This window comes from Falco cherrug, chromosome 2 (assembly GCF_023634085.1).
Source record: "Falco cherrug isolate bFalChe1 chromosome 2, bFalChe1.pri, whole genome shotgun sequence".
Taxonomy (NCBI): Eukaryota; Metazoa; Chordata; class Aves; order Falconiformes; family Falconidae; genus Falco; species Falco cherrug.
In genome coordinates, this window is record NC_073698.1 from 30,934,545 (window position 1) to 30,955,402 (window position 20,858).

The 20,858-nt window shown below is 37.7% G+C and overlaps 1 protein-coding gene across 5 annotated transcripts in view; it reads right to left on the minus strand.

Annotated features, from left to right (window-relative positions):
- The window catches only part of FNDC3A (fibronectin type III domain containing 3A), a 127,069-nt gene that overhangs the window by 92,457 nt on the left and 13,754 nt on the right, over positions 1-20,858 (minus strand). For 4 of the 5 annotated variants that reach the window (XM_055701850.1, XM_055701851.1, XM_055701848.1 and 1 more), the window contains exon 2: positions 15,537-15,665. In XM_055701850.1, coding sequence (XP_055557825.1) covers positions 15,537-15,638 — 102 coding nt within the window. In that variant the 5' untranslated portion in view covers positions 15,639-15,665. Of the gene's footprint in view, positions 1-15,536; positions 15,670-20,858 lie in introns of those variants that run through there. The other variant, XM_014286186.3, reaches the window with a different exon arrangement.

Sequence of the window (20,858 nt, forward strand, 5' to 3'; positions counted from 1 at the left end):
AAGAAGGTTAAATATTTTAATCCTGACTGAGGTTAAAGAAACCAAAATAAATTATCGTGTCATGTGTGAAGTTGTGGGATAAGCCCACATGAGAACTGGCACTCTGTTCTCTCCACAGGCTAGCACTGTCTACTGCCACAAAGGCAAGAAAACCAAAGGATCTGGATTGAATTTCAGTGTAAAGGGATATTTGGAATCTTTCCCTCTCCCCAGTCATCCCCCACCTCCCACTGAAGGGGAGAGGAACTGAATGGGTTACTTGATATCTTCCTCTAAAAGAAGTTACGCTTGGTGAATTTACATATTTTTCCAGAATGAGTGAAATCTGGGACAAATTCTCCAACCAAGTTAAAAGCCTCTGTATATATGTAACAAGAATGCCAACAGATCTGTCACTCAATATATCATAACAAATAAAGAAATGCAATCCTTTAGCAGTAAAGCCAATTAATGCATAGTCTGGCATACATATTAAAATACTGAAAAAAGTGGAAAAGTAAGAATGCAAGGAGAAAGTGGGGGGGAAGCTAGGGTATGTTATATTAATTTTACTCATTGCTGAAGTCTTAAATAATACGAAGAAATAAGAGTAATTATATTACAACTGTAGTTAAAGCATACTTAAATAATGTAGTAAAAGAGGCTGCTCCTGTACAGTAAGAAAAATTACAAATTGGAGCAAAATAGTACTACTGAAAAGCAGAATTCTGTTTTTCTCTCATTCTGGAGTGGTTTTGGGGGATATGTGATTCTTTTGGGGTTGTAGGGTGTTTTGTTTTTTTCCTCCAAACAAACTTTCTGAAACCAAGAGGGTAAAGTGTTCCAAAACATTTCCGTGAACCTCTGAAACCACAATTCAAAGAGAACCTAATCAAAATCCATTTCTACACTAGCAGAAACGATGTTATTTTCTGGTATGTTTTACTGGAAAAGAGACAAGAGCTTCAGGGTTGGGGTTGTTTTTTCAGTTTTGTTTCTTATTAATCTGAAAACATCTATATTTAGCATTATATGGTTATAGGGTGCTGAGTCGATAGCAAATGACTGTCAAAGTCACAAACATTGGATAGACTTACCAAAATCATATTTCTAAATGCACTAGTAATATACATCAACATAAAAAAACACAGTAGTCATTTGTCTAAAAAGACTGTAACTGAAATAAGCTCAGCAGTACTGATGAGAAGATTTTTAGCCAAAAGGACAAAGGTAAATTAATTTTTGAACATTTTACAAATTTAGGAAAATGCTGCAGCTAATGCTCTTGGTCATTCTTACTTCAAAAATTTTAACACTCAACTAAACCTGTTAAGAGGGTGGTACAGCCAAGCTCTTTGTAAGATGTACACTGTATCTTTAACAGTCTGTCTGCAATAAGATTAAAAAAAGGTGCATTTCTGGAAAAGGGCGAGTATAACACAACACAACTTCCAGGCAGAGGCACATTTATGCTCTGTCATTAGAGCACATATTCAGAACAATCACATTTTTCTCCACTAATAGCTCCAATCAAGATATTAATTAGTGACATGCTTTATCTCGCAGCCCATTTGAAAAGCCTTAGCACTTTGACTTACTGTTGCTCGCATCCTTTTTATTTCTCTCATTCAACTGGTGCTACCACAGTGACAAAGGATGAAGGAAGATTCAACAGTCACCACTCCAGCTGCTCCAATCTGTTCCATTCACTTAATACTGAGGTAATCTTCGGTGATGTGTTGAGCATCGCCCCCCCCTTCTTTTAACAGGGCACCTTAACCTAAACGCCACGGAGCATCTCCCTTTACCTTCCTCTATAGCTGTGCATCCACACAGCATGTGGAGGCAGGATGTGAAAGGTAGGATCAATTAACAATATAGTCAGCAATACCTACCTCAAGCCTTCCTTCCTATCAAATTAGCCAATGTACAGTGAGCTTCCTGCTGTACACAAATGTATCATGTCACCATAGCAACTAAATCAACAAATAGCTGCTGCAGCATCTGCTTCTGGATCATCTAACGTCAGTCAACAGAAGGTTCAGGTTTAAGAGAACAAAGCTTCCAAATATATGCCATTTTATAACTGCATTTTTAATTTAGCCTCCCAATTCCCAGATCGGATACGCTAACTCAGAATGAACCAACTTCTGACTTCATAGTTGAATCTATTATGCAGCTTATGACTTCAGTTTGCAAATAAGCCAGAAAGGGGGGGAGGGGGGGGGGGGGGGGTTGGGGGGAGATGGACACGGACAGGGGACGACCCACTTTATAAGAGAATAAAAAGATATAGCAAAGAAATAGTCAACTGGAGTCTGTTGCACTCTTTCTTAAATACTGTGTTATTCTACACTATGCATTTATTAAGAGGCATGAAAAGAAAGAAATTGTTTCCCACACTTTTTTGTTTTGCTTTGTAATTTTGTATGTCTGCCCTAAATATTACCACAACCAGAACTGTCTTATATGTTATTATCTAATAAAAGGTATTTCAGATGGCTGACAAAAAAGGTTTCCCTCTATTAGTATCCACTTAAGAACTGAAAACATCCAATATTAGTTTCTGGCAATTGCACGTCTGCAATCTTTAATCCCAGCAATAGGAGGGACCCACTGGCACACCCTCACCTGCAAAAAGACAGCTACCAAGGGCAAAACACTCATCCCTCCCTACTTGTAAGAAATTACTTCAAATACCATACATGCATCCCTCTGGTTTTAGTCCTAATGCATAGGCGGGCAAGACATATGAAATTGCTTTGTAACAACTTGGTATCTGGAATGCCACAACATAAGATTACCGATTAAATGTTACCTCAAGTATACACAATTAAAAAATTTACTTGGACAGTAATGACTTCAAAGGTAACAAGCAAGTGTACATACACACGCTTATGTAAAAGGACTCAAACCTACAGCCTACTTAGAACATGAAAGTAACTTTCCGCTATTTTATCTTGAAGTCATAATTCTAACGTTTGATCAACATGGAATTTTTTACCAAGTAAAAGCTATCAGTTATTCATATCCAGTATATTTCATTACTGAACATATTTAATTTTCAAAGTGGGTGGTTTTCCATCTATATACAGTTTTTTGTTACATTACATTAGGTTAGCTCCATAGAGTGGACCAGTGAATAAGGAAAACCAGACACAGACTCAAGATGCTAATTCTGCTGTGGCTCTGTCGTGGACTTACAGTGTTTTGTGGGTTTGTTACTTCACCCATGCCAGAGTTTCCCTGTTTGTAGGACTAGTACAACAGTGTATGTATGTTTGTGAAAGCTACTGTTCAAAGATCACTGCAAGACTTGAATGTTGTTATTCATTAGCAGCACAGGAATTGCCAGATGAACTCACATGTGTGGTCCAGCTAAGGTGATGTCAGTTACAAACGCAGCACAAGTTATTTTTCCATTGATTGTGTGTTCAAAATCTGCTGTCATATCATAATGATGCTAATGAGACTATGAGCTACTGTTTTCTGTGATCAAACCCACTAACACTTAAAAACTGATTAAATGGAAAAATGCAAAAGATCTATGATATGTAACAGGTATTACAGACAAGAGTAAGATTATTAAATAGGAACAGTTGACATCAATAATAAAAGCCGAATTAAAAGTGTCTTAAACAATTTAAGAAATTCAAGATTGTGAGAAGTGTTACTTCCAATTAATTATTCCTTAAAGTAATCTTTCATAAGATTTATTTCCATCTTCTTTTAGACTTCCTAAAGATTTCCTCCCTTTGTGTTTATGTTGGCTAGTAACAAAGAGTTCTGAAAACTTTAGGTTGAGCTCTGTACTATACCATACCAATTCATAGCTGACTAAGCACACAGCACTTCTGTGTTATCTATAAGGAAAAGTAACGTCAGAATTTTCTTTTTTGCCTCAAATTACCTTCTGTTTTTAGTACAACTGACAAGAAAACAGGCTTCTCATTGTTATTTATAAAAAAGTGTCCTGTAGACATTGATCTTTGTCCAAGTAACACAATGCAATGGTCTTAACACTAAAGTTCTAAAATCTTTTCTTTTCCACCAAATTTATTTGAGCAAATTCCAATTAACAGGTTTTCCACAACTACAGAATCCTCTACCTTAGCATCTGCTAATACTGACTGATAATCTAGAAGGATCTATCTGCTCCATATATGGAAATTAACATCTTTCTAATGAAGAACAGAAAAGATCTGGATAGTAAAGGCCATTAACATATCTTAGTTTTCAGGACTAGGGAGGAAATCCATACAGAATTAACTGTTACATAACACATTACAGTAACAATTTATATGTTTTGGATTTTGACAAAACCACACACAATCCAAACTATTTCATCTTACACAGGTAGTAGCAGCATGTCCTGAAGAAAGTGACAGAAAGCAGACATTTTTTCAGCGATATGCTCCTAAGGCCTATGTATATTTTCAGAAGAGGCAAGAGTAAGCAACTCTGCACTGTTTTTCTAGAAGGCAGCTGACAGATAGTAGAATTGGCGAACATTTCATCTTTAACCACCGCTACAAGACACTGTCAGTAACACTGAATGCACCTAGATGACAATAACCCTAGACACAACTGGAAACAGCAAGGTTGGAAAGATGACTAGACTTTTCACTGGCACTGACATTCAAAAACGATAGATTTCAATAAGCTTTCACTGCTTTTTGTAGAAAGGCAGGTTGGAAAGATCTGAGAATTGGTGATTTATTTTTTTTCTAATTCCAGCTAATAAATTGATTTTATTTATGAAAAGGTTTTTTTAAATCCTTACTGTACTCGTTTTCCCCCCTTCTCTTAATGTGAAAGACAATCAGCAGAAAGCTCATCACTGGGCAGGGGGGAGATGTTTGGATCCTTGTTTTGTAAAAATGTAAGGTTTTCTGAGAAGAACCAGTAAAAGATAAGCATTAAAAATCTGCATCTAATCTCACTGATAACTGTTCCAAGACTTGTTAGTGTCCACACGTAACACTGTCAATCACTGCATGTTTCCTGATTGTGTCTGTCTCATTCTTTATTACTGAGAAATACTTAGAATTTTCACCTACTTGTTTCTGCTTTGTCTCGTCTCTTTTGCATTCTCAGTTCTCACAACTTGGCTAAGCAAAGTTTTGTCTCATTTACAGCAAACCCAATGTTTCATTAGCATTGACACAGTCTGTGGTTAGCAGATTGTGCACAGAAAATTTGCTATTGAAATAATCCCACTAATATATCTTTAAATCAGTAAAAGTATAAACATAAGGATAACAGAAGTGTTTCAAATAATCTGGATAATGCAACAGTCAAACATTTATGCTTCAAAATTTTAAGCTAATCCTTGTTTACAGGGAGTTAGAAGGATGCAGTGTTAGTGACAGTCACTGAACTCTGGAACTTTGAGGCATCTGGCACCGGCCAGTGGTTAGACCCATCAGCTTCTATAAACAAGAACTAGAAGACTTCAATCAGATTATTCTCATTTCACAATGATTTGTTGTTTGAAGTCCACAGGACTTCAGCTTTACAATGCTGAGCAAAACTACATGAGGGACAGAGCTCATACTGCAGAGAAAAGTGGTAGCAATGGCTAAACTTTCACCTAATACTTTGCAGGGGCTAGTCCCCTCAGTAGACACTTTCCCTGATCAATCTGCATACTTGCCAACAGTCCAAAACAGAACCAGGGAGTAAGTTTTCATTTACATTGTAACTAGATGATAACTTATAGGTAGACAGCCAATTTAATTTTGGGAAACTAAGTAATTTAACAAAGATTGTCTTACGTGAAAATTACAATGAAAAAACCACAAACCCCCAGTTGCTTAAGATGCTACTAAAGCAAATCAAAAATCTCATTTATAACAAAAAAAAATAAATCTAATTAAAAAAAATCAAATCTAAAAGTTCTGTAAAGTGCTAGATGTGGCATTGTTCAAAGAAAGCCAGGCACTTTGAAGAGTTTTGATTTGCAGCAGGTTTTTAGATATCGTATCTAAAATAAATAATAAAACAAATAATCTGCTCTGCCTTCAGTAATCCTATTTTCTTCACAACACCTGTGGAATCAAAATGCCCTTGCAATTATTTCAATTAAGTATCCAAACTGAAGACACTTTTCACCTGTACTTAAACTGGATGTACTTTGAAGTTAGTGTGCTTTGACTGCATGCTGTAGCAGCAGTTGCCATGAAATACTTTTACTTGGTGTTTCAGCTACACAGAAAAAAACCCACCCAAACCTCCACAGACTGCGTACTTCCAGGTTCTCTGAATCTGCTGTGAAGATCTCAATGCTGAGAAGAGGGGAAGAATTAGTTTCCTGGTTATCTCACATTTGAAACAAGCTGAACAGCTGTGCCATTGTTAACGAGTTCTGCTAGTATTTTCCTTCCACATAATACCTAGTGATAAATGAAGAATCTTAGAAACATTACAAAAGCTAGCCAAGATGAACAAAGCACTGTGACCAGTTAACAGATTTTCAGCTCAATTGTACTTTACTTAAAATAATTTCTTTGCCAGTAATATCTTCACATGTCTGAAAGTGTGTGCAACCAGTCAGGCATCCACTAAGAAACAATATTTAACATTATAAAGTGGTCATGATCAACTTTTGGCCTAAGAGACGAATACATTATTTCAGAAAGGTCATAAAGCTACACTTGATTCCCTCTCTGCAGGCTGAGGCAGAGCCCTTGCAGCCACTGCCCTGACTTCCTTCACCCTTCTGAAGTACCAAAAAAAATAAGAGGACCCAACAAGCAGGTTAGACATGCTCTTTCTTTCCCCTACAACCAGTAAGTGCCATGAACAGCACACTAGCAGTGGAGATCTTCAGCAGCTGAGCTCACTCTGGCTGTGCAGCATTCTGTAATTTCTAGTCATTTCAAGGGCTGAAGTGATAGGTGGGAGAAAATGGTACCACCTTCTTATTTTTTTCAAGAACTCTGCTGAACAACTCAAATCAAAATTTATAATATCCTTTAAGAACAATCCCCTTAATGAAACCCAATTGTAAGAATTAAGAGGAAAAATATAGATCAGCAAGCTGAAACTGAATTTGGACATTCAGTTCCTGAAGAGTTTAGAAGATTTAAGAAATATATAAGCTGTTGATTCTGTTGATTTAGAAAGTATATGGACTAGAAGACAATTTGATATTTTCCAGCATTGCTTCTGATGGCTCAGACTCCTGTTTGGTGATATAGCAAGTTAAAAGCCCTTAACATTTAAGACTGATGGATGCATCTTTAATATTTCTACCTTAAACAGAGCAAAAAAGGAAGTGCCAAAGGAAAAACTGTATTCTGTAGTTATTTCATATAGCATTTAATTTAAAAAAATAATTAGAATGCTAGGAGTTTCAATAGCACTTCTAAAGTAGCCTTTTTCTCCCCAACAAAGTGCCCTATTCACTCAGCTTTGTGCAAATCTGAGCATCACTGTATAAAAACACTGTGTGACAACATGGACCTGAGCCGGAAGAGAAATTAAAGGCTACATCCTCAATTTGATCAGATTGGGAAGGCTTAGTCAGTGCTGGAACAAGGGCTTGGTGGGAGAAGTCTCTACAACCTCAATTCTTTCCCATCTGTTTTCTCTTCTACTTCAAAAAGAAAGTGAGAAAAATTAGAGCCTAAGGCCTTTTTTGCTATGGTGTGTAAACCCCGGTCTACCTCTTCCTGGAGAATGCCATTCTGGCTGCTCTATAAAGCGCATATAATTCTGTAACATGCAGAAGGTCAGATGGACTTTGCCCTGTTATAGAGAAATCTCTCTATCACCAGGCAGTAGAATAGACTGAACTATTTCAGTTGGAAGGGACCTACAGCTGCCATCTAGTTCAACTGCCTGACCAATTGAGGGCTGACCAAGCTAAAGCATGTTATTAAGGGCATTGTTCAGCTGCCTCAAACACTGACAGGCCTGGGGCATTGACCACCTCTAGAAAGCCTGTTCCAGTGTTTGACCACCCTCTCATTACAGAAATGCTTCCTTGGGAAAAAACAGGTTTCAGCTAGCAGGGGACATCCTTTAGATTACTTGTTCGCAAAGTAATTCTCACATATTTTAAGACTGGAGTTTCTGTAGTTAAAAATGTGAATTTGCAAAGCAGTTACATTTTTGTCACAACTTAGAGAGAGAGATTACAATTCCTGTCCTCTGAGGAAACGTATATAAGCAATATGGATGACTTCATAGGTCTTGGACTCTGGCATTTAGGTCCTGGCTTACTTGGCATTAAATGTTCCGCAGCACAGAGGAGAGGAGAGAAACAGACCAAGGAACATGCCCGAGTCCAGGACGCTGCTTGGACATAACTTTACCCTTCCAAACCTTACTGGTAGTGGAGCACACAGACTCAGGCACTAGGTCCACTTGCAGACTGCAGAAAGGAATTGGGCTAGCTCAGTGCTTATAGCTCCAGGCAACTTGCACCTTCTCATCTCATTAAAAAGAAGAAAACCACAGATCTTTAGTCACCTTCCTAAAACATAAAGGAGATCATCCTCTGGTCATGCTTATTTCTCCTGATTATATGAGCAACCCACAGCGACTGTCTTCAAACCCCATTTTCACATGTCAACCAATTCTCCCAAATGTCAGTTTCTGAAGAGATTTTTCAACAGGGGAAATCTTGCCTCAAGTATCTTGGAAAGAATTTACCATATCGGAGACCAAAATTAATCTAGGATTCATACCACACCAATGCAAAGAGATGTTTTAGAGAGAAAGGAGGGAGGATTACTCAGAACAGTTTTAAGAGGATACTTAATTCCATGAACTTTCATATTAAATACAAGTAGGAAAGGCTATGAACTATACAGCCTTCACTCTTGTTTCTATTTTCAGAAAGTAAATATCAAAATAAATATACTTGGATGCTAGTATAAATTGTGCAATAAATCTGATGCTGCTTTCTGCTAACCAAAAGCAGCATAGTATTCATACATAACTATACAGCAAGGATTTTTGAATCCTCACTTTCTGTTGAGAATGATGGCTTCTTCTAGGAAACTCTGCAAGTTTTCAGTGCATCTGCAATCAAGGATACTGTTTAAATACATAGGAGAAAATTCTGATGTCTGTGGCAAAAAAACCCAAGCCAAAATACCACTTCAGACAAAATGTCATTCTTCCTGATTAAAAAAAAATATGATTAACTCAGATACAGAAAGAATCTAATAACCTTGTGGCATCAAAACTCACATCCTCGTAACTTTTTTTTTTTTTGAGTGTGGTATGTTTTTTTAAAAATTATAGCCATCAACCAGTTAAAAAGTCTATGGAAAATATTTTTTTTGTCCTACGTGAGATTGATTATGCTTTTTCCAGGGATGGTTGCTACACAAAAGTACTAAACAATCCTGGAAAAAATACAGCTTGATAATCAGCTTCAGTAAGCTGGCGCTGCAGCATTACATGCAGAAGAGTTCCAATGGCTCCAGTGAACACAGTTCTGGTGTGCTTCAATGCTATGAAGTCACTGAAGGATGGAAGAATAATTGTCAACTAAAACAAACTTTAATGAATCTCTGAAAGGAAAAGTTAGACGCATCTGCTAATTCAATAAAGCCAAAGGGGAAGTACAGGAAAAAAAAAAAGAAAAAAACACCGAAATAAAGACAGCAGCAGCCATGCATGTACCCTGTACTCTGAAATCAAAACACAGATAAAAAAGGAAAACAGCACAATACAGAAAGCAGTGAAAACAATTATAACAGTACATGTTGTTAAACAACTTTTAACACCGATTCTTTTTCTTGTATAGGAAAAGATCATGAAATACACACAGTGCTAGGCTCATTTTTCAGCAGCAATGCAAAACCAAAGCAAGCTGGAACTTCATAATGTACCATATGCTTTTCAGAAACAGAAGTGTCAGAACTAACACTAAGGAAAAGCATTTAGTAATCTAGTTTACACCTTCACCATTCAATTTCTGTGTGACTCCATGTATATAAAAAATGTGAAAGCAAAAAAGGGGATTCTCAGAATTATTTCATTCATTTTTATAGCCATCTATTACTCTGCTGACTGAAGACTTCTGGCCATGATAACAGGTTAATATCAACTTTGAGAGCAGAGGTTTAAATATTTAAAGAAGAAATTGGTTTTAGAAATACTAACTTGTAGACTTGATGCTAAGTTCTATTTCAGTTCAAAGAATTTGCACTTAAAGTCACACACAGTATATATATATATATATACACACACAACGTATTACATATACACACACAGAGACACATCCTACATATGTATACATACAGAGTGGGATTTTTGGAAAACCCACAGGCATCTAAACTTCTAAAAAAAAGTTTAGAGGGTAAGATTCCCAAGCTACAAATATTACTTCATCACTATACCTTCCTGAGAAATAAAGTTGACTGAAGGTCAAACACTATGTGTCCCATTCCCCAAAGAAAAAGAATGGTTAACAGGTACTGGGCTACTTTGAGAATGCTGTCTGCCTTTTTAGTAATAAATTACACCAAGGTTATACAAGGATGTCTCACTTTGCTACTGTTAGCTTTAGTGTGGTAGGTGTGGTGTGGAGAGGGTCCAGAACTTCAGGGCTGCTGCAACCTCGTGTCAGCAATTTACTGATTTGTCTTGGAATAACACTGGATGCTATAGAAACTTTCCAAAACAATTTAACATCAGTCTAATATCAGGAAAACAAAGCCTGCTAAAGAAAGCAGTTTGAACTCTTGCCTCCTCATTTCCCTCTCAATCATGAATTTACCTCCTCCCACCGAAACAGGACTCGTAACCAAGTACATCCTTCCTGTCCAGCCTTGGCAATAATCAGTAAAACCTCACTGCAGTAGTTACCCTCACATGAAAAACCCTCAAGCACTTCTGTCCTCATACCACATTTTCTCAGTGTCACTTGGTTTGTATCAACTCCTATGGATTTTCTCCATACATTATCCATGACCTTACTCACCACCGAGATATAAGTAGTACGTTACCCAGTCACGTTGAACACAGTGATGAGAAGGTACAAAAGCAGTACTTCTGTGTTTAGTAGAGGGGGAGGAGCTAATGGGCTTGATCTTTGCTTTTCCTTCTCACCAATCTTGTCCTATGAAACTAACAATAGCCCCTTGTTTCTGTGGGGACACAGAACAAGGCAGTCTCCCACAGCAGCACTGAGTAGCATATGAACATCCACACAATTTAAGTTTCCCATGTTTTCTGCCTGAACATGCACATTCCTCTAACTTATGTGGATCATTTTGTTTTAACACATGGTGGAAAGTTACAGCTTTGATCTGATCAGACACTTCCACTATTTGAAGCATATGACCTTTCATCTTAACATGTTCAAATATTTGTACTTCTATTTCACATTTTAATCTATTTCAAATACTTGAAGTTCTGCTAGCAGTTATCTTGAAGAGACAAACTCCTAGAGAATAGTACTGAATGGTCTATATTCATTTGGTAACTCAGTTAAGCAGTATATACAAAAGTCTCAATAATCATAATAGCTAATTCTGGTAAGATGTAAGGAGGGGAGAATTGATTAAAAAATCCTCAGATATTTTACAGCTGAACAAAAACTTGCAAATTTGGGATAGTGTTAACTAGTTTTATATGTTGATATTTCTGATGTTAGACAAACTACTTAAAGAATTTACTACTAGGTTTTCAATACCTTTTCAGTCAGGAATGACTAAAACTAATCAAAATAGCTACAGTCCAACCTACACACTATGAAGACAGAGGAACATATACATTTATTTACACAAACAGCTCTGAATTTTGATTGCAGGAACACAAGTTCTATAACGTAATCTGTAGTGCTGACAGATTATGCAATCTACCTCCACAATGCTGTTATGAAAGAACTGTAGATGCAGTTTTTGTCTTTCAAGGAAGTAACCCCTATAGAATGCATGTACTGTAGCTAAGCAAATAGGACAAAAATTACCAACTCCATCATGGAGGCAAAAGTCTTTACACCTCTTGTAGCTTCAAAGATACAAGAAAAAAACCCAAACCCACAGAACACAATGAACTAATACTCAGGCTAAAATATTTTTCATTGGGAAGTATATACCCCTTTCATTAACATACCATGTAAAACAAACAAATAATTTTAAGACCCTTATAAATAATAGCCTGCCTGACTTTTCTGTGGCCTAAAGTCTTAATTGGGTAACGTTGACAGAGTCAGCAGTACTTGCAATTCTGGATTTCCCATATTTCAGATACACAAAGTATTTTCTATTTAGTGATGGCTTTTAAATCACCAGATGCAAAAGGGTTTCTTGTAAAGTTTTCTGCCACTGAACATATGCATTTGCAGATTCTTCATGAGTCATGTATCAGATGCAAATGAAGAACAGAAAATTAAAGCCACTACTTCCACTAGACACCATGGAACACAGAACAGTAGACAACGTGGTGCTGTAAGCGCTAGTTGTCATGAAATGAAGAAAGAAACTGACTTCCTTTACTGAGACTGAGAATCTGCCCAATGCTTTCTGAAGATTCTTTTTCCTTTTTTAAAATAAACACTACCACTACTAGTTCTACTTTAGACAGTATTCTTAATGAGCTGCTTTTTATTTTTTTTAATGAAAAAGGACACCAACAGCATATATGATGTTTTTCCCTTAAGAACATGAACAGAAACCCCCAAAATTCATTTCTTTGAAGAAATTCTTTGCTTGTTTTTCTGTTTTAATCTTGCTTGGCAGAAGAAAAGGAGACAACATTTTAATGAAAAAATATCACCAAAAGAACATTTAAGCTCCTATCAGACTCAAAATTTTGCACCATTACAGAGTAAGCTTGACAGCACAGCTTGATAGTCTTATTTTTGGGAAAGACAGAACAAGTAATTCAGTCTCAATGATCTTTGAAAGGTCACGGTGATTAGGAGAGGTTCCCAAGGACTAGAAGAAAGCAAATGTCACCGCAATCTTCAAAAAAAGGGCAAGGAAGAAGATCCAGGGAGCTACAGGCTGGTCAACATCACCTTCAGCTCTTGGAAGATGAGTGAGTAAATCTTCCTAGAAGCCATTTCCAAACACATTAAAGAGGTGATTTGGAATAGTCAGTATGGATTCACAAAGGGGAAGTCATGCCTAACAAACTTGGATGGCCTTCTGCAATGAAATTAGTAGCTCGGTGAATGAGGGGAGAGCAGCAGATACTGTTTATCATCACTTTAGCAAGTCTTTTGACACTATCTTACGTAACATCCTCACAAAACCGATGCAGTACAGACTGAACATAGACATTGAGGTGGACTCAAAACTGGCTGAACTGCCAGTCTCGAAGGGTTGTGATCAGCAGTGAATGTCCAGCAGGAGACCACTCACTAGTCATCTACCTCAGTGGTTGATATTGGCGCAGGTAACGCTTACTATCTTCTTTAAAGATCTGGATGATGGGACAGAGTGCACCACCACCAAGTTTTCAAGTGATAAAAAGTTGGGAGGAGTGGTTGATGCACTGCCATCCAGAGGGACCTTGACAAGCAGAAGAAATAGGCAAGCAGGAATCTCATGCATTTAAACACAGGGAAATGTGGAGTCCTGTACCCAGGCAAGAATAATCCCATGCACCAGTACACACTGCGGGCTGACTGGCTGGAAAGTAGCTTTACAGAAAAGAATGGCAAACAAGAAGCTGAATGTGTCAGCAAGGCACTCTCAAGTCAAAAAAAAAGGCAACAGCATTCTGGGTTGCATTAGGAAGAGCATTGCCAGCAGGTCAAGGGAGGTGATCCTTCCACCTACCCAGCACTGGTGAGACAGCTGGAGTTCTGGGTCCAGTCCTGGACTCCCCAGTAAACGGAGGACATGGACACACTGGAGAGAGTCCAGCAAAGGGCTATAAAGATTATGAGGGGACTGGAGCATCTGACTTGTGAGGAGAGGCTCAGAGAGCTGGGACTGTTCAGCCTGGAGAAGAGATGTACCAGGGGAGATCATATTATCAGTGTGCATGAATACCTGAAGGTGGGGAGACCTTCAAACAAAACCAAGCCACACTCTTCTCAGCGGTGCCTAGTGAAAAGACAAAAAGCCACAGGCAAAACTTGAAATACAGAAATTCCACTAAAATGTAGGAAATATTTTCGCTGTGAGGGTGGGTTGAATACTGGGGAACAGACTGCAGGAGAGGCTGTGAAGTCCCTTATCCTTGGAGATACACAAAAGCCAAGTGGACATGGTCCTGCGTGACTTGCTCCAGTTGACCCTGCTTTGAGTGGAGAAAAAGCTGGACTGAATCATCTCCAGAGGTTTCTCCCAACCTCAAGTGTTCTGTTACATATCCATAAGAATTTTTAAACAACAAGAGTAAACAGAAAGAATATTCACAATTGGGTAAAGAAACATCAGTGGTATGTTTGACTCTGCATAGGTATGCTTTGTTCTTCCTTGTTTGCAAGGCTTTAAAATTGAACTTTTCAAGGCAGAACATGTAAGGGAACAGTAACAGTTCCTCTCTTGCATGTTAACATATTACTACTTCTAAACTGTCAGTATTTGGAAGAAGAATCAGAAGAGAAAGCAAGTTTGGATATTGCTTTTTCCTTTTTTCTGAAATGTTCTGTCCACACATCTATTAAAAGAGATTTATCAGCTCTTTCTCTGTATTTAAGCGTCCCCTACATTGCAAAGATCCCACTGTAACCCAAATCTTATCTCCTGAGCTGTTGCAATGCATTCTCCAGTCTCATTTTAGAGCTCTTGTCTGTGTTTTCACCCTAGAAATTAACTCCTCTTTATGAGAAATAATTTCTTCTGCATAAAGATCAAACATGGGAACAGCAAACTGTAAGAGACTTCCCTTGATCAGCAAGAGACTGAACTTGATATTACAGGCAGTGATCTCTCAATCTATTCAGATACTTCAAACCACCTAATTTTTCACTCATTTTCTCCCAGTAGAAGCTGCTCCAGAACTGTGCTTATGGGGTTAAAATATTCTCCCTAGGTTAAAGATATGGAGAATGCATATGCTTTTGCTGACACTTTTTCCTTACTGGAGCTGACCTTTCTCAAGTGTTCTGAAACCATAATCATAAGTTTTTCTATCACCTTGACTGGTTTTGTCTAAAAAAAAAAAAATATAATTAAAAATTTGAAGGAGTATCCAGGCAGACATTAACAGACAAAACCATGTCCCATCATTCAAGATACCCAGTTGCAAGCATCAGCCTAGAGGCCACAGAGTTGTTAGCGTATGTTGTGCCTGAGCTAGTAAGCTCTACCATAGGGGTATTTTTATTAACCTTAACAAGGTCATATAGCTTCCAAATCAAGACTCAAGCATGGCTAGACAACTTGGTAGCTGTTTGATCCCATCCTTCCATGAAGATGTTCTTTCATGAGACAGGTTTTCTGCTTCATACTCCTTATATCAATCTCTTATCTGCACCAGTTCTACCTTCACCTCAATCTCTAGAACACATGCATGACCAAAGCTTCACAAAAATACTGCAAGTGAAGGATTACTGTCTTTTACAGTGTTAATGATGCTGTTGGAAGAAGAAGAAGGAAAAAAAATATATATATGTATTGACATTTCCTTACCTGTTGTGCTCCATCCCCACTAACAATAGGGGAAGTTAGTAGAGGGATTTCACTACTTATAATCGAAGTGGTATCCAGTAATGGTGGATGTTCTGCCATCATTGATGGTACACTAATTCACAAGATCACCTGTAAAGAAAAGTTACTCAAATGATTAAACTATATAAATATTTCTGAATAATTATCCCTAAAAATAGCTTCACTTAAAAAAAAAAGATTATGAAGTTAGACACCTTTAGAAAGTATGTTTCCATAACATTTCAGCAATCATATAAACTTGTAGATGTGTGCTGCCAGCTAGTATAAGCCTTATTTACAGAGGCTGGTTTAGACCCCCTCTAGTGGCTGAACGTTAGAAGACGACACATCACAGCCTTGGAGCTAACAAACCTGAATCTTTTAATTTTGATTACAAACCAACATTTTGTCTAAGTGACTGGCACTGCTGCCAAAATGCCTGTTGAGGTGGGGCAAGGGAAAGAAGCAGTTGCCTTAGAACTTACATATATACTATGTATGTAAGTTTTTGTTTATATGAAACTGGTAAAAACCTGCAATCTATGAACAGGGACATAGTTTCTTTTTCTAATCACCAACCCACTTTTCTAATATTGTAACAAATGAGACATTTTATGAACATCTAGTTACTAGTAAATGTCCTAGTGAGACAAATGAACAATAAAAAAAAGTATCTTCTGAACAATCTGACATTTTTTACTTTTAAAATGTATTAGAGACCCCGAATTAACTGCCGTGCTGTTTTGATAACCAGTGGCCCTTTAATAATTTCATCAGCAGCTAAAACTGGTTGGGGGTGGGGGGTGGGGAGGCAGTGCCTGCACACAGAATTATAATCCTTATAACTATACTATGAAAAAGCCATCAGTAGCGCATACTGTAAAGTTACATGAAATCTGAAGACAAGAAAAAAAGCCAGGCAGACAAGAGGCCCATGAAAGCAGTGATCCACTTCAACTCTGACGAGTAACAGCACAACAGAAAGCAGAATTCAACCGAATATTCCTTTCAATTACTTTAACAAGTTGTAAGTAATGTGTTTATAATATTTTGCATGTTAGTGCTATGTGAAGAGTGGATGGAAGAATTAAGACCAGAAAAGCTTAAGATTACCACTTTTTCATGCTGGAAATATGCTGGAAACTGCAAGTCTAATAAGCTGCTTTTGAAATTGTATTTCATTTTCTTACAAAATAACCAAAATCACTATGTTATACTGGTTTAGTGTATTGGTTTAACTCCATCCCAGCAAGACTCAGTACACTTAGCTTTCAGGGGAAAAAAAAAAAGATCAAGGAGAATTAAGAAATTGATATTTCTTAACAAAACAGAAAGACAGATGGAAAGAATCCACTAGAGGTGAATGGTACATTTAGAATTCCCACAAGTTAATCACATTTTGCATCTGAAAACAGTGCTTAACATCAAACACAGGCATAAAGATTAAGCTAAGAACAAGCCTGTACAGTATTTCTGAAGCAGAACTGCCTCTCTTAGCCAGTACTCACAGTAGCCTAGTGAAAATAAGTAGGTACATCTTTAAAGTTACACAGCCTGATGGTCAGTAATATTACAGGTTTTTAAATCTTTGCCTTGATACCATCTGCCTAATGAAACTCTCTACAAACACTTCTACACTTTTAACACAGATATACTGTCTGCTCATAAACAGAGATGCTTACTAGTTACAGCTTGTAACTTGCTTTAAATGAAGAGATACCTGATAAAATTCAAGGAGTGATAAAGTCAGCTAGTTCTAGACGTTCTAGAGATTATATTTGGTTAACTTAAAGAGCTGACGTCAGAAACATTCTCTAAGCTATCTCCATCCCACCCAATTGACTGCTTGTACTTGTTTGCCCCTTTAAGGCAGATGATACTGTACATCTGCTGTGGGTTGAGGTCTACAGTACAGTGCTGTCAGTACAAGAAGACTCACGCAGAACAAAGGCTTCACATTTTCTAGAAATTGCGTTAACAGAGCACTATAAGCCTCTTGTACAGCTGTATATAGATAGCATGATTTAGCTATTCCCATACTGAAGGTTGTCCTGTTATAAAAGTATGAACTCAGAAAAAAGTATTCTGAAGTTATTTTAGAGGTTTCATTTACTTTCCAGGTATACTCTGCAAAGATTAAAGTTAGGGGTGGGGAATATAATCCCTTAGGTTAAAAGACTTTGAAACCTGGCTGTGATTACTTAAGAATTCATCACTGCTTATGCCAAGTCATTTACACCTCCTTAGCCAGACTAATTAGTCTAACCAAGCAATTGAGGACAGAATTTTTTTATATTCCTACCTTACTTTAAAAGCTTTCCCACTCATCAAAAAAATCCTCCAGGCTACAGTCAGTCTCCACCACTTCTGCAGGTGGCAGAGGGCTGATGAAAGTTACTTGGATCATCTTTCAAGCTAGCAAGTTTGATGATAAGCTTCCCAGGATATTATCCAATGACTGTTTGATTTAAAATGAATGTAGAGCCTGGAAGCAGAGGTTAGAATCAAGACATCCCTTCTTCCCACAATAGCTACAACCAGGCTTACTCTTGTGCCATCTCTTGGTCTTTCAGCTCCAAATATTTTGCACTCCTATCTGAACTGTCACAGACAGAAAGGTAATTCCTATATTATAATACAACATATAATTCCAAGCTATAAAACAACATACTCCCAGACTAAGCTGGCTTGAACTTCCCCAGGTTTAAGTTGAATCTGGCTCATTATCCCCAAGCCACCACACCAACGACTAGTCTCATAAGAAAGCACTAACCTTTTTTATCACATACAATGACTTTTGACTGAATTTATAACATGATATACTCACTGCTATCACCATTTATTAGGCATAAATCAAAACATATCTATCAAACTGTAAGAAATAAACATAACCCAAACTGACTCAAATACAACTGTCATGACAACTTGTTCAGCCCCTCCAAGACACGAGTAGCTCTGGACACGGACATACCAAACATTGTGTCTCAGGTTCGTTCATAGAATCATTCAGGTTGGAAAAGACCTTTAAGATTAAAAAGCCCAGCCGTTAACCTAACGCTGCCAAGTCCACTACTAAATCATGTCCCACACCTACGTGTCTTTTAAATACCTCCAGGGATGGTGACTCAACTGCTTCCCTGGGCAGCCTGTTCTAATGGTTGACAACCCTTTCAGTGAAGAAATTTTTCCTAATACCTGATCTAAACCTCCCCTGGTACAACTTAAGGTCACTTCCTCTTGTCCTATTACTTGTTTTCACTCTTCATCAGCTTCGTTGCCCTTCTTTGGATACGCTCTGCTATCTCAATGTCATGATAGTGAGGGGCCAAAAACTGACACAGGATTCGAGGTGCAGCCTCACCAGCACCAAACACAGGGAGATAATCACTTACCTCATCCTGCTGGCCATACTATTTCGGATACAAGCCAAGACACTATTGGCCTTCTTGGTCACCTGGGCACACTTCTGGCTTGTGTTCAGACAGCTATCAACAAGTACCCTTGGGTCCTTTTCCACCAGGCAACTTTCTGTTCTCTTGCACAGGTGTTTAATGATTTAATTTGTACAAAAATTAGGTTCTCACAGGCACTTGAGTGCTTAGGCAGGTAGCCCACTTTTGGCACATAGCCTTCAGTGCCTTAACTAGGACACAACTAAATTCCATGTTGTGATGCAAGTGTTTGATTTATTCTGAAGATGAAGCACACTGCTCTTCGATAAACCTTGACAGGAGGTACTAGGTATAGTGTTATTCATGACACCTTCTACCACAAAAGTGCTGCCTGTCAGACTGCATCGTCAATCTAGGGCAAAAAAAAAATAAATCAATGCTTTCTTGACAGCACATTATTAGATTTCTCTGCAATGTCACTGAACTAGTCTTGAAGACTAAAGCTTTGAACTTCACACCAATGTGGGTCTATGCTACATGTATCATCAAAAGCCTTTTCAATATAAGTAGTCAAGAGGCAGCAATTTGTACAAGTCAGCGTGCATAATCTGGTCAGACAGTAAGATACGGTATGTCTGCCAGTTGCAGATGCCTTTTCTTTTTAGCTATGAGGACTAATAAAGAGACAGGAATTTGAAAATGGAGAAGTACTGTGTGGCGGAAGAAGTCAGCCAAAATGGACAAAAGGTTGGCCTCAAAATAAGCAGAAATGCTCAATAAATGTATCTTGGAAATAAATACATTTGATGTAAGGATATCAAATGGGCACAGACAGAGCTTTTAGATCAGCAGATCCAGATAAGCTTGCATTCAAGACTTCGGGAAGAAGAGATCTATCCAGATCTTTGAAAAAGACTTGCAAATAACATGAGTCCTGTTGAAGTCTTGGAGGTCTGGAAGAAAACCAGAAGTCTTGCATTAAATACTCTGCTGAAAAAGGGTGAATGGAATGATCTAGGCCTGTTAGCAAACAGTGATCTGAGACCAAATAAAATTTGATAGTTGACACTGGATGTTATTTGTAAAGAATTAAAAGACAAGTATGATTGATGGAAAAAAGCTTATCCAATTAACTTGATGAGATTCTTCTGGTGATGGATATTCCTGATAAAGGTACTAATCAGAGAACTGGAAAAAACAATCTTAAACTTTATTTAGCAGCACACAACATTTCTTTTCAATGAAAATACAGAAGAGATATTACATGGATTAAAACTGGACAGACAGCCCTTTAGTAACAGTAAATACAGAGTTGTTGAGTACATGAGTTTCCAACAGGAAGAGAATGTATCAGTTCTTGGCTTCTCATTACAAAACATGTTTTTAACTGAGCTGTCAGAGAGAGTGGGGAAAAAAAAAAAGGAAGTCAGAAGGAAGTCTGGAGATGACACACCATGACAATGATAAGAGACAATGATAGGAGTCACTTCACTACAATGGCATGAATAGCTTAAAAAACTACGCATAACAAAAGGTTTAAATACATAAAGGTAAAGCTGTTCTTTCTAAAACAAATAATTAACTCAATCCTGTGAAGAGTTGATTCTGAAAAGGATAAATAATAGAAATGGACAGCCAAACAAAAGCTCCTCAAAAGGCTGTATCAATTATACCAACAGCTATACCTCACTTAGCAACAAGGAGGATATTTTCCCTGCCTCTCTGCAAATCACTATCTCTACTGGAGTAACATAACAAGCTTGTCTCCAATTTGCTGACAAAGTTGTTGTTGATACCTGTTCAAAAGAAGAGTACAAATTACAATAACTTCTTGAAAATACTGAAAGTGAAGTATATGCATGCCATAATTTCAGCCTTACTCCACAAAAAACCACTCTGGATGATATAACTG